The 12,654-nt window shown below is 37.2% G+C and overlaps 8 protein-coding genes across 8 annotated transcripts; 6 read left to right on the plus strand and 2 right to left on the minus strand. All coding sequences in view use genetic code 12, as the record gives it.

Annotated features, from left to right (window-relative positions):
• Positions 1-28: 28 nt before the first annotated feature.
• Positions 29-970, plus strand: DEHA2F13772g (DEHA2F13772p; the record flags this gene model as incomplete). Its single annotated transcript, XM_460962.1, has 1 exon — positions 29-970. One exon carries the CDS (start codon positions 29-31, stop codon positions 968-970), a length of 942 nt encoding a protein of 313 aa, XP_460962.2.
• A 30-nt stretch (positions 971-1,000) lies between these two features.
• On the minus strand, positions 1,001-3,574 carry DEHA2F13794g (DEHA2F13794p; the record flags this gene model as incomplete). The annotated part of the gene is made up of 1 exon (XM_460963.1): positions 1,001-3,574. One exon carries the CDS (start codon positions 3,572-3,574, stop codon positions 1,001-1,003), a length of 2,574 nt encoding a protein of 857 aa, XP_460963.2.
• A 141-nt stretch (positions 3,575-3,715) lies between these two features.
• Positions 3,716-4,699, plus strand: DEHA2F13816g (DEHA2F13816p; the record flags this gene model as incomplete). Its single annotated transcript, XM_460964.1, has 1 exon — positions 3,716-4,699. The coding sequence occupies one exon, from the start codon at positions 3,716-3,718 to the stop codon at positions 4,697-4,699; it is 984 nt and encodes a 327-aa protein (XP_460964.2).
• A 260-nt stretch (positions 4,700-4,959) lies between these two features.
• DEHA2F13838g (DEHA2F13838p) lies at positions 4,960-6,087 on the plus strand (the record flags this gene model as incomplete). Its single annotated transcript, XM_460965.2, has 1 exon — positions 4,960-6,087. The coding sequence occupies one exon, from the start codon at positions 4,960-4,962 to the stop codon at positions 6,085-6,087; it is 1,128 nt and encodes a 375-aa protein (XP_460965.2).
• A 177-nt stretch (positions 6,088-6,264) lies between these two features.
• On the plus strand, positions 6,265-9,468 carry DEHA2F13860g (DEHA2F13860p; the record flags this gene model as incomplete). The annotated part of the gene is made up of 1 exon (XM_460966.2): positions 6,265-9,468. One exon carries the CDS (start codon positions 6,265-6,267, stop codon positions 9,466-9,468), a length of 3,204 nt encoding a protein of 1,067 aa, XP_460966.2.
• A 180-nt stretch (positions 9,469-9,648) lies between these two features.
• On the plus strand, positions 9,649-10,842 carry DEHA2F13882g (DEHA2F13882p; the record flags this gene model as incomplete). The annotated part of the gene is made up of 2 exons (XM_460967.1): positions 9,649-9,661; positions 9,716-10,842. The coding sequence occupies 2 exons, from the start codon at positions 9,649-9,651 to the stop codon at positions 10,840-10,842; spliced, it is 1,140 nt and encodes a 379-aa protein (XP_460967.2).
• Positions 10,843-11,111: 269 nt separating this feature from the next.
• Positions 11,112-12,025, minus strand: DEHA2F13904g (DEHA2F13904p; the record flags this gene model as incomplete). Its single annotated transcript, XM_460968.2, has 3 exons — positions 11,112-11,812; positions 11,872-11,891; positions 11,991-12,025. 3 exons carry the CDS (start codon positions 12,023-12,025, stop codon positions 11,112-11,114), a joined length of 756 nt encoding a protein of 251 aa, XP_460968.2.
• Positions 12,026-12,236: 211 nt separating this feature from the next.
• On the plus strand, positions 12,237-12,647 carry DEHA2F13926g (DEHA2F13926p; the record flags this gene model as incomplete). Its single annotated transcript, XM_460969.1, has 1 exon — positions 12,237-12,647. The coding sequence occupies one exon, from the start codon at positions 12,237-12,239 to the stop codon at positions 12,645-12,647; it is 411 nt and encodes a 136-aa protein (XP_460969.1).
• Between the last annotated feature and the right edge of the window lie 7 nt (positions 12,648-12,654).

Here is a 12,654-nt window from a genome sequence, read left to right on the forward strand (position 1 = left end):
CATATCTTAACACTAATTAAATTGATTCATGGTGGCCTCTGTTAAAGATTCAAAAAATGGTTCTGTCATACCTATCAAGATCGACCGTTCACCGTACTTCAGACAGTTAGAAAGTTCAGAACCGAATGGACAACTATATTATGATAGAATAATAAATAAATACATCCAGAAAATTTCAAAACAAAGCAGGCTATATAACCCTTCGAGTCTTGCCATCTTAAAGGACGGAATGAAAGCTGTTTATGGACGAAGAGGTATTTTGTTTTGTATTGATGTCGAAGCATGGGAGGTAAATACAAAAATAGTAACAGAACTAGGTATTGCAATTTTCGATCCTAGGAAACAAGCCAATGCGTTGATGCCCAATATAACGCTGATTCATATTATTATAAAGGAAAATATGAAGCGAAAAAATGGAAGGTTTGTACCTGAACATTCACATAACTACAATGGAAAAACTACTTACATACTATCTCAAGTAGAAGCTGTCAAGTTCGTTCAGAGTCTTATTCAGTACTATTTTATCGATCTTCTACATAAAAGGCAATGTTATTTGGTTGGCCATGATGTTCGGGGTGACATTGAGTGGATGCGAAAACTAGGTATCCATTTTCCCAAGGATACCAGTTCCTTAGATACACAGAAAATATATGCTGCGAGCCATGGTATGAATGGTGCCAGCTTGAAGAACGCTTTGCGATCTGCTGACATCCCGCATGCATTTCTTCATAACGCAGGAAATGATGCATACTATACGTTGGTTCTCGCTCTAAGATTATGTGATCCTCAAAGTAGAGCTTTGAGTACATTAGATAAACCCCATCCAATATTGCCAAAGAAGAAATTAAGACCGAATTGTAGCGAAGGAGAATTTGTTGATAGCGCAGAAGCATTGATATCAAGACTATATGTACAAGAGTACAAGAGTGACGAACTTTACGATAGCGACGACGAAGACGTTTCGTTGTAACATTATCATGTATTATTAATTATAGAGTATTTAGTAAATGCTATTCATTTGATCTAACAAAAGTCTTTCGAACTTTTCATTTAATTCATTTATCCGAAGTAGTAAGCCTGCGCACAAACTCTTTATTTTATCATCTATGAGGTCTTCCCATACTAATGATAACCATCTATGGAAAACGTCTATTTCATTATGATAGTGCATCATCAAGTATTGGTCGTCTAGGATATCGCAAATTAATAAAATACCGGTCACAATACTTTCAATTATTTGCAATTCATCCAAACTGATTTTTTGGATAAGTGGTGTAACTATCAGAAAAAATTCTTTTATCATATCGTTCAAATTAGTTGCAGTTGGATATGCTGCATGCAATAATAGGGCCAACGTTTTTATATAATGTGCTGTGAGAATGGGTGAATAGTGTCCAATATCTATTTGTCCACCAGCTTCATACCAAATACTAACTAGTGGTAAATAAAACTGAGACCCAATTATTTTGGAGAAGTTGTTAACTTTCGGGGACAAAACTTCTTGCTTTGGTTTTTTCCTTAAATTGCTTGACAAACGTAAAATTTTTCCTCCACTTAATTTGTTTTGGGCTTCTTCGGAAGCTTCGTACATTATCTCACCTTGTAAAGATTCATATGCTGGGTTAATTCTTTTCTCATTCACGTATTTGTCGTCTTCTGACCCCAAAGATAAGAACTTCTGGTGAAGGGAACCTGGTAACATTTTTGATGGAAACAGTCTTTCACTATAAGATTTTGCAACAACTTCATCCTTAAATCCTTTAAGTTCTCTAGCTGCTAGAGAAGTTGCAGATAATATACACATACGTTGCTTTAGAGAGTAATCACCAGTCAAAAGTAATCGATACAAATGTAAAGTGCAAGATGAATTAGCAACAACCACCGCTATTAAGCAATTTAGCCTAAGATCCTCAAAGTCATTATCTTCGTAGTTATTTGATAGTCCAACTAGCTGCGTAACTAAATCTTCTGAATAAAATGAAACTTCATTACCGAACTTCGATTTTTGTCTTACCAATGTTGGCCCACTGATCAATGCAGCTCGCCGTTTTTCATACGCTTGCGGTGCGTTACTATCCACTGTTAGATATTCAAGAATATCCTTTATATATAATGGCTTAACAATATGAGGCTTTCTAGATATAGTTGGGTCGTCTTCTTCATCACTTTCGAAATCTGATTCATCGTCTGAATCTAACTTAGATACCGATACCTTTTCCAATGCATTAGCTAGATCAGAAGTATCGCTATTAAAATTTATAGTTTCCTCAATGACTTCCGGTTCATTCAAATGATTCCATGCATCCTCAATTGTCATATTTTCAGTTTTCATATTATACCTATACGTCTTATTACTTATCAAAGAATCATAGCCTTCAACATTATCTAATTGAAAGATCTTCTCGCGTTTCCCGAATTCACAAACTTTATCAGCTAAAATGACTCCTAAAGATTTGACATTGTTTGAAAAAGAGCTGAGTCTACTCGAAATGGCTCTCAAGAAAATAGGATTTTTGAGCATATCTTGTGTAAAAGTAGCATTATTTACTCGAGATATTAGCAGAATAATCAAATGGGTCCTGTATTCTTGTAAAGAAATAGCTTCAGCTTTCATTAAATCTTCGTCTGCCCAAGTTTTGAGTAGCTTCAAAATCAATTGACAGAAATCACGATCAGATAAATTTGAAAGTAAAATAGAAACTAACAAGTTAGTTTCATAATTAGATGTAGAAATTATCTTATCGAAGAACATTTCATCTATCAAGTCATATTCAATTATTGGGCGTAATAACAAGGCTAATGATGCCAACTTCTCATCTGAAATTTGAGTTAAAAGGTACTTCTTAGTCAAGAAGTTTCCTAATAATCGTAATAAGAAACTCTTCTTCTCAAATCTTTTCATATACTTGAAGGCCATTATAGCATGCGACCAATTACCTTCATTAAACATCAAGTCAAAATATTGTGACCAACTACTTGAATTAAAGGAGCCTAACGAGGTAATAAACATATTGATTATTTTCACATCTATATCATCTTGAAACAATGTCAATATTTCAATATTCAAGTATCCCACATAGTTATCTGACAACGAAAAAATTTGATTATGAGACTGAATATCACAATTTAAAACAATTTCATTCACTATTGCAAAACATTTGCCTTTGAATAATAGCTTATCTATTTCTTTAATTTCTGACGGACTTGAATTTGCCAGTACCACGTTCGATACCAAGCCTGCGTCGAAGCATCCTGTAAGAATCAGCATCAATGTTTCCAATAATGTAAAAGTATCATGATCCTTTGAATTGTCTTTAAGCAAAGAAATTTTACTGATTAAGTTTCCTAAGCCAGTCACGGTCTTAAATACTTGTATAATTAGCTTCTTTGTGCTATCTGTAAGTAAATTGTAGGTTTCAGGGATGGTAAAATTCAATAAAGTTGTGACTAGACTGAAGTTAGTATTCAGATCTGACGACTTATTAAGAATTGATCTTAGAGTCGACTCAATCTCTTCTGCTGTTGGGTGATTCTTAAGCTGTAAAACCCTATCATCTATTATAGAATGATCCATATCTCAGGCGCACCAAATAGCTATAACCTATATCTTCAATATCATAGACTTAAATAGAAAAAACTCACTCTGCGAAATTTTCGTTATCGATCTATAAAATAGTTTTGGTTGCAGTAACAGTTGATGGGAATAAAGTAACTAATGCTACAAAAAGCTTGTCGATCTACGATACTGTCACATAGAGGCAGATTGAAATATAGTCTTATTAACATACTGAGATCCGTTGTATCCAAAGCTATACAAAAACAGAACCAAAATCAATCGATCTCAGTACCTAATGAGACTGCAAAGAATACGAATGATGCCGAATTAAAGCATCTATATAAGCAGAATTTAGAGGATTATTTCAAGAATAGAGAATTTCATTTTAAAGGAGAAAGTCAAAAGAATGAGTTACGGAAATGGATGGAAAGCGTATATTTAAGAAAGAAAATACTAATTGCCATTGATATAGAGGCATGGGAAAGGAATATAAATAAAGTCACAGAAATTGGGATAGCTGTTTACAATCCAAATGGACAGTTTTATTCGCTTTTGCCAACAGTTCAGCAATTTCATATTCTTATCAGAGAACACGAGAAGATGTACAATGGTAGATATTGTCCTAACAATAAAAGCAACTTTATGGGAGGCGTATCATATACACTAGATCTAGCAGAAAGCAAGAAGTTTGTTGAGTCTGTAATCAATAAATATTCCTGTGAGAGTGAAGAAGGAATCGTATTAGTAGGCCATCATATTGAAGGTGATTTGAAATGGCTACGAAGTATAGGGATCGAACTCCCTCATAACGTGCCTATAGTTGATACCGCAAGGATTCATAGGCTATCTTACGAATCAGGTGGCTCTTTAAGAGGAATATTAAGGAATGTGGGAATCCCCCATGGTTATCTTCATAATGCGGCAAATGATGCATACTACACCCTATTGGCATCACTTGCGTATTGTGATCCCAATACACGAATAAAGAACAACTTAGACGAGTTCCATCCTCACGTTATTGACCCATCCAAGCCTTCGAACAAAGCTAGAAAGAGAAAGGAAAGAATGTTTGACACTTCTATCAATGTTCAGCACTCCAATGCCCTGGGATTATATGAAGAATTATTTCCAGATAATAATTAAGGGACAGAATAGAATTACAAACAAAGCAGAGCACATATCAATCTGTTGAATATAGCATAATGATGGAGGGAAAATTTTAGAACCATTTATATAATAGACTATATAGATTTTTTCAATGTACATACACGCATCGATTATTTTGATTTCTACTACTATTTCTACTCTTGTACTTGTACCATCGAGTCGAGTGTAAGTAATGGCATATATCAACAACCATCTTTATGGCTATTACTAACATATCTAGAACAATCTTAAGAAATATGAGTACTAAAGCTGTGAAAAACACTGTCAAAAAAACGTCCGCCAAATCAGCGAGTAAACAGGTAGAATTCAAATATGCCAGAGATACGAAGTGTAAATTCAAGTTTGGAGCCCATGTTGCTATGGCAGGAGGTATTTCTAAAGCGTTGACCAATGCAATGAACATTGGGGCTAATAGTTTTGCATTATTTTTGAAATCTCCAAGAAAATGGGTTTCTCCAGACATCAAGGAAGATGAAGTTGCAAAGTTTGCAGAATTATGTCAGAAATACGGGTATAACCCAAGAACAGATATCTTACCTCATGGATCTTACTTTATAAATTTGGCCAATCCTGACGCAGAGAAAGAAGAGAAGGCATACGGCTCTTTCTTGGATGACTTGAAGCGTTGTGAGAAGCTAAATATCGGATTATACAATTTCCACCCTGGATCTAGCTTGGATGGAGACCATAAGGAAGCATTGAAGAGACTTGCTGACAATATAAATAGAGCAATTAAGGACACCGAGTTTGTGAAGATTGTTATCGAAAATATGGCTGGACACGGGAATTTAATCGGTTCAAACTTGCAAGACATCAAAGACGTCATTGACATGGTGGAGGACAAAACCAGGGTTGGTGTCTGTATTGACACCTGTCACACATTTGCTGCCGGATACGATATTTCAAACCAAGAAAAGTTTGATGAGTTCTTCAAGTTGTTTGAAGATACCATTGGCTGGGAATACTTGAGCGCAATTCACTTAAACGACTCCAAGGCGCCGTTGGGAGCCAACAGAGACTTACACCAGAAGTTAGGCTACGGGTTTCTAGGATTAGAGGTATTCAGAATTATTGCCAATTTTCCCAAGCTTCAAAATATCCCCATAGTTTTGGAAACACCGGTCGATAAAGATGACACAGTTTATGGCGAAGAGATCAAGCTACTCGAATGGCTACAAGATAAGAAACTGGATGACGTGGAATATATAGCCAAACTGGAGGAGTTGTCGAAGCTTGGTGCGAAGGAGAGAGCCGAACACCTAAAGAAATTCGAAACAAAAACCTCCAAGACAGCAAAGGCAAATGCCAAGAGAGCACTCCAAGGCGACATTGGTGACATGTTATCGAAGAAGAAGAAGACTTAGTTAGACAAGACGTTCTTTTCCCGTATAGTTAGTAGATAAAATATATTAGCACATACACGACTGTTCAAGTTTTGATGAAACGAGAAATTGTATTAAGAGCATAAACAAAAATTGATTCAAGGTCATTAAACGGCGAATCGAACTACATTAGTCTTTCTATTCAAGTCAAGTTAAGTCATGTTCGGTCGGTCTACATCAGGATTTGGAGGATTCGGCAGTACAAGTGGTAGCAATGCTTCACCATTTGGAGCCGCTAATAATAATGCGACAACAGGGACATCACCATTTGGAGGAGCTAATAATGCAACTTCTGGCGGAGGTATATTTGGCGCTAACAACAATGCTAGTACTGGAGGTGGATTTGGAGGCGGTAGCACTTTTGGAGCAAATAATACCACTTCTGCGTTCGGTGCACCAAGTGCACCAAGCGCACCTAGTGGAGGCATGTTTGGAGCATCCAATGCCACTTCGTCTCCGTTTGGAGCTAGTAACAATAATGCCAATAGCACATCAGCATTTGGTGCACCCAGTGCTATGGGTACATCGGCGTTTGGAGCGTCCAATGCTGCTGGTGCTGGTGCTGGTGCTGGCGGTTTATTTGGATCCGCCAACAAATCGACATTTGGAGGAGGATTTGGTACTCCTACGAATAACAATACTTCACCTTTTGGAGCGTCTACAACATCAGGGTTTGGAGTGGGAGCCGGTGCAGGAAATGTTGACCCTAACGTCAACAATGGTACTGGCGGTAAGCCATTCACCCCGTACACCGAAAAAGATTCGACGGGAACAAACGTTTTTCAAAACGTCAGTTCGATGCCTGAGTACAAGAATTTTTCGTTTGACGAATTGAGGTTGAAGGATTACGAACAGAATAGAAAGTTTGGAAATGCAAATGCCCCAGGAGCTACTGCGCCAGCCGGTGGTTTTGGAGCTTCTACAACCGGAGGATTTGGGTTTGGTGCGCCTAATAATAATGCAAGTTCAGCATTTGGATCTGGTGCAACGGGTGCATCTCCTTTCGGTGCTACAAATAATACTGCTACAAACACCACCGCAAATACTGGATTTGGCGCTCAAACCAACAATTCTCTATTTGGATCTAGTAACACGGGTTCAGCCTTTGGTGCTGCAAACAACAATACAGCTTTTGGTGGCCAAAACAATTCAGCATTCGGTGGCCAAGGGAATTCAGCATTTGGTGGTTCAAACGCATTTGGTGGTAATACCAACACATCGGCATTTGGTAGTGGTGGTTCTACAGGATTTGGGGCTAATAAACCAAACCCATTCGGTGCGTCGAATACAGGTACCTCTGGATTCGGTGCTTCCAATGCAGGTGGGGGTTTTGGTGCTAATAACACTAACAATTCTCCATTTGGTGGTAACAACACGTCTGCGTTCGGATCAAATACATCCCCAGCTGTTAATAATACCACCAACCCATTTGGGGCCAATAATGCAAATGCTAATAGTTCACCATTCGGGGCTACTCAAAATTCTAATACATCTGGAGGATTATTTGGTGGAGCCAATAATACAAACAATAATGCGTTTGGTGCAAATAACAATACTGCACCAGGTTTTGGAGGTTCCAGCGGTGGATTATTCGGTAATACCCAAAATAATGCACAAGCCGGTGGGTCATTTGGTGCTAATAAACCAGCAACTGGTGGATTATTTGGTGGTCAAAATAATACTAATAATGCAGGCGGTGGATTATTTGGAGGCCAAAGTAATACAAATAATACAAGCGGTGGATTATTTGGACAAAACACCAATACAAATAACAATTCAGGTGGTTTGTTTGGAAGTAAACCAGCAGCTCCATCTGGAGGCTTATTTGGAGGTAATCAAAATACAGCAGCTCCCTCTGGCGGGCTTTTTGGTAATACTGCCCAGAACAACAATGCAAGTACTGGTGGAGGCCTTTTTGGAGGAAACAAACCTGCAGGGACTACTGGTGGATTATTTGGATCGCAAAATAATGCTAGTAACACATCCAACTCATTTGGCAATAATCAAAGTAACAATACTAGTGGTGGATTATTTGGCAATAAACCACCTGGTACTGCCAATACAGGGGGAGGCTTGTTTGGAAGCAATAATAATACAACAGGTAGTTCTGGAGGATTATTCGGGGGTAGCAATAATAATACAGGAACAAATGCATCCGGAGGTTTGTTTGGAAGCAACAATAACACGGGGACGAGTACATTAGGTTCAAACAATAGTACGGGTAGTGGTGGATTATTTGGAAGCAAGCCAGCTACAGGTAATAATGCACCATCAACTGGTGGATTGTTCGGTGGAAACAATACTAATGCAGGGCTAGGTGGCGGTCTTTTCGGATCTAATAATAATCAAGCTCAAGGCCAGCCAGGTCAACAACAACAGCAGCAACAACCTTTAGCTAATATTAGTAAACAAAATCCATACGGTGATAATCCATTATTCCAAAGCATTACTGGCTCGCAACAGCTGAATAATGGTGGTGTTCCAAGTGCGACTCCAGTTAATGCTTCAGCCGGTTCTAAGAAGCCTGTTACTTTAGCAACAGCACATAGAATTGCGCCATTATTTAAACCAAGCGCTTTACCAAAGAAATCACCAAGCCCTGTTAGTGCATCTAATGTCCCAATGTCTAGTTCCGAGAACAAGGAAAATATATTCACTCAGGGTACTGATAAAGCAATCATATCTTCTGATATCTTTGCACCTAAAGCAAGCTTCAAGGAGTTGGTCTTAGATAAATCTAAATCTCCAAGCAGTAATAATTCGCTACTCTCAGCAGGTCAAACTCAATACACTCCATCCAAACAAGTTTCGTTTGTTTTGAATAAAGATGAAGGTTCTGAGTATGATGCTGATAAGAATGATGAATCAAACCCTAAAGCGTTGGAAACTATTCCAGCATCTAATGGAGAGGCAACTAGAATCGAATTTGACGATGACGGCTATTGGACATCCCCATCTATATCCGAATTAAAAAAGAAATCTTTGTCTGAATTACGTTCAGTAGATAATTTCATAGTTGGTCGTAAACATTACGGTCAAATTAAATTTTTGGAACCTGTCGATTTGTCCAGTTTTGTAAATTTGGATGACATAACCGGTAATCTTATAATCTTTGGATCCAAATCTTGCATAGTTTACCCTGATGACAACAAGCCACAAGAAGGAGAAGGGTTGAACCTTCCAGCAAAGATAACTCTTGAAGGATGCTATCCTATCAACAAAGCCGACAAGTTACCTATACTTGATCCAAAGAGTGAATTTGTTCGTCGTCACATTGAAAACTTGAAAACATTACCTGGTATGGATTTCAAATCCTACGATCCTGTTAATGGTAATTGGTCATTTACTGTTACTTCGATGTAGTTTCATATCATTTATCAATCTCTTCTTTAGTCAACTTTACCGTATATAGAATAATGTATCAATAGTACCTTTGAAGTAAGAGCTACAATATTATAACGCGCAGCATATATAACGCGTATAAAAAAGATAACTAACTTTTTTAGATTAGAAGAAACCTATTACCAATTATAGAAGTTAACCATGGGTGTTAAAGGTATGTATAAGATGTAGATGGATCATTGTATTAGAAAACTAACTTATTCATCAGGACTTAATCAATTAATAAAGGAACATGCTCCTGAAGCATTCAAAGAATTTCAATTGAAAAATTTATTTGGAAGAAAGATTGCCATTGATGCTTCCATGTGCTTATATCAATTCTTAATTGCTGTTAGGCAGGCCGAAGGTCAACAATTAACCAATGACGAGGGTGAAACTACCTCCCATTTACTGGGTATGTTCTACCGTACAATTCGTTTAGTTGAAAATAGTATTAAGCCTGTGTACGTTTTTGATGGAAAACCACCAGTTTTGAAAGGAGGTGAATTGGAAAAAAGATTGCTTAGAAGAGAAGAAGCAATTAAACAAAGAGAGAACATAAAAGATGAAGGTACGATTGAGGATATGGTAAGATATGAGAAACGGACAGTCAGAGTCACTCGAGAACAAAATGACGAAGCTAAAAAGTTACTAGAATTAATGGGTGTGCCTTATGTTAATGCGCCGTGTGAAGCAGAAGCACAATGTGCGGAATTAGCTAGAGGTGGGAAAGTCTTTGCAGCTGCATCAGAAGATATGGATACCATATGTTACCAACCTCCGTTCTTGTTGAGGCATTTAACCTTCTCGGAAGCAAGAAAAATGCCAATTGACCAAATCCAATACGAAAAGGTTTTAGAGGCCTTAGAGATGGACAGAGAAACATTTATTGATTTATGTATTCTATTAGGTTGTGATTATTGTGAAACAATTAGAGGTGTTGGACCGGTAACTGCATTCAAATTAATTAAGGAGCATGGTTCTCTAGACAAAATAGTTGAATACTTGACAAATAATCCCGATAAGACTAATTTCAAAGTTCCTGAAGATTGGCCCTATGATGAAGCCAGAAAATTGTTTATTAACCCGGACACAATCGATGCCAGTGAAGTTAATTTAAAATGGAAAGAGCCGGACGTGGAGGGACTTATCCAATATATGGTCAAGGAAAAAGGCTTCAGCGAGGATAGAATAAGAAGTGGAGCAGAAAAATTAAAGAAAGGTTTGAAAGGTGGAGTTCAGGGAAGATTGGACGGATTCTTCCAGTCTGTACCTAAACCAAAAGATTCAGCGGATAAGAAGAGGAAGAATGATACCAAATCTGCGAAATCAAAAAAGGCGAAAACAAGAAAGTAATTGTTCTTCATAAGATTTCTCACAGAGAATTAATGTATACTAATTTGTATTCTAATAGTTCAAATGGAATAGCATATACCCTAATCATGTAGGACTTCAGTTTCATTGGTCTGTACTATATAACTACATTTCTACGAACTTGTCCTATTAACGTCCTCATGTCGCTAAGGATAATGTTCTAGATTCAAAATTTTATTAAACTTTATAACTTACACAATTTATTCATTTATAGTGCTATCATTCATTAGAATACATTAAAACGACTTATTCTACGTATCTCTAGATTTTGGCTTCTTCTTTTGTGCTTCCGCTTCAATTTCGGCTTCAATCTCATCAACGTACTTCTTAATTTCATCAACAGATAATTTTTCAATTCTGTCACCCGATTTCAAAACAGACACTTCGATATTTTTGGCTCCTGTTTGAACCACTTCTAATAACGACTTTATTGTCAATTTAATGGTTTGCTCATCACTCATGTCTTCTTCATAGTGCTTCTCTAAGAATTCCTTTACAGTTTTAGATGATCTACCGATGGCATGAGCTTTCCATGCATTGTACACTCCCGATGGTTCAGTCTGATATAATTTTGGGACATTGTCATTACTATCAAAACCAGCAATTATGGTGGCAATTCCGAATGGTCTAACACCACCCGATTGGGTATATTTTTGCTGAACACCTGCTACATACTTGGTTAAATATTCAACAGTCACAGAATCTTCCAATGTTAATCTATGCGATTGGGCTTCAACTCTGGCCTTATCAACCAAGATTCTTGCGTCTGCATTTAACCCAGCAAATGCTAGCAAGACGTGATTGTCAACCTTACATATCTTCGAAGGCGTGATACGTGGATCTTGTAATTTTAATGTTGTTCTCTTCTCACACCCTAATACCACTGTTTCTTTACCTTTAACACCAACAGCACACGTCCCTCTTTTAACTGCTTCAGAAGCATATTCAACCTCTATTTATTGGTTAGTAATTCATCATTAACAATATCTTTCAAATCCAACGTATACATACGGAAAACATGTCCATCAGGTCTAGTTTAATATTGGTTAGTACTCGTTTTGTAAATTGGGTGGCAAGATTCCTGAATTTAGACATAATTATGTCAATTGCGTTTCAATCATAATACATACGAAAAAATGGATAAAGCACTATCGTAACCACTCATTATAAGTATAAATATCAATGATTATATTAAGATTATAGAGAATAGATTTATTTTTGCAAGGTATGATAGATAAAATCTAACATAAAATCTCGCTGGGTTCATACTAAGGCTCACCTTAGAAGACGACATGGTCACTAAAATGTCGCGGGCTTGAAGAATATGATTTTTCAATCGTCGTCATATAAACTAGAAGGATTTATCTACATGCTTCATGGGTCCTAAAAAACAAGGTAAACCGACACCGAAGAATGTTCCTCATATAGATAATTATGCAAGAATATCATATTTATATCAGGCATCAAGCCATTTTGCAGCTACGCCGAAATATGGGATCCTATCAAGAGCAATGGCCAGGAATGTTAATTTGATTTCTAAGAAATCGGTGACAAAACTCTCACCAGCATTGAAAAGAACGATATGCAAAGGGTGTCAAACATTATTGGTTCCGGGTGTCAATGAAACTATAGAAATAGAAAATAAATCAAAAGAAAAAGCACCACATAATGACTTGTTGGTTCATTCATGCAACACTTGCGGCAAGAAAAAGAGGTTTCCCATTGGGATAAATAGGGCATATGAGTTGTTCAGTGAAAAGGACGACAAAAAATCCGACGAAGAATGATTTTTGT

The sequence above is a fragment of the Debaryomyces hansenii genome, assembly GCF_000006445.2.
Source record: "Debaryomyces hansenii CBS767 chromosome F complete sequence".
In the NCBI taxonomy this organism is placed as follows: Eukaryota; Fungi; Ascomycota; class Pichiomycetes; order Serinales; family Debaryomycetaceae; genus Debaryomyces; species Debaryomyces hansenii.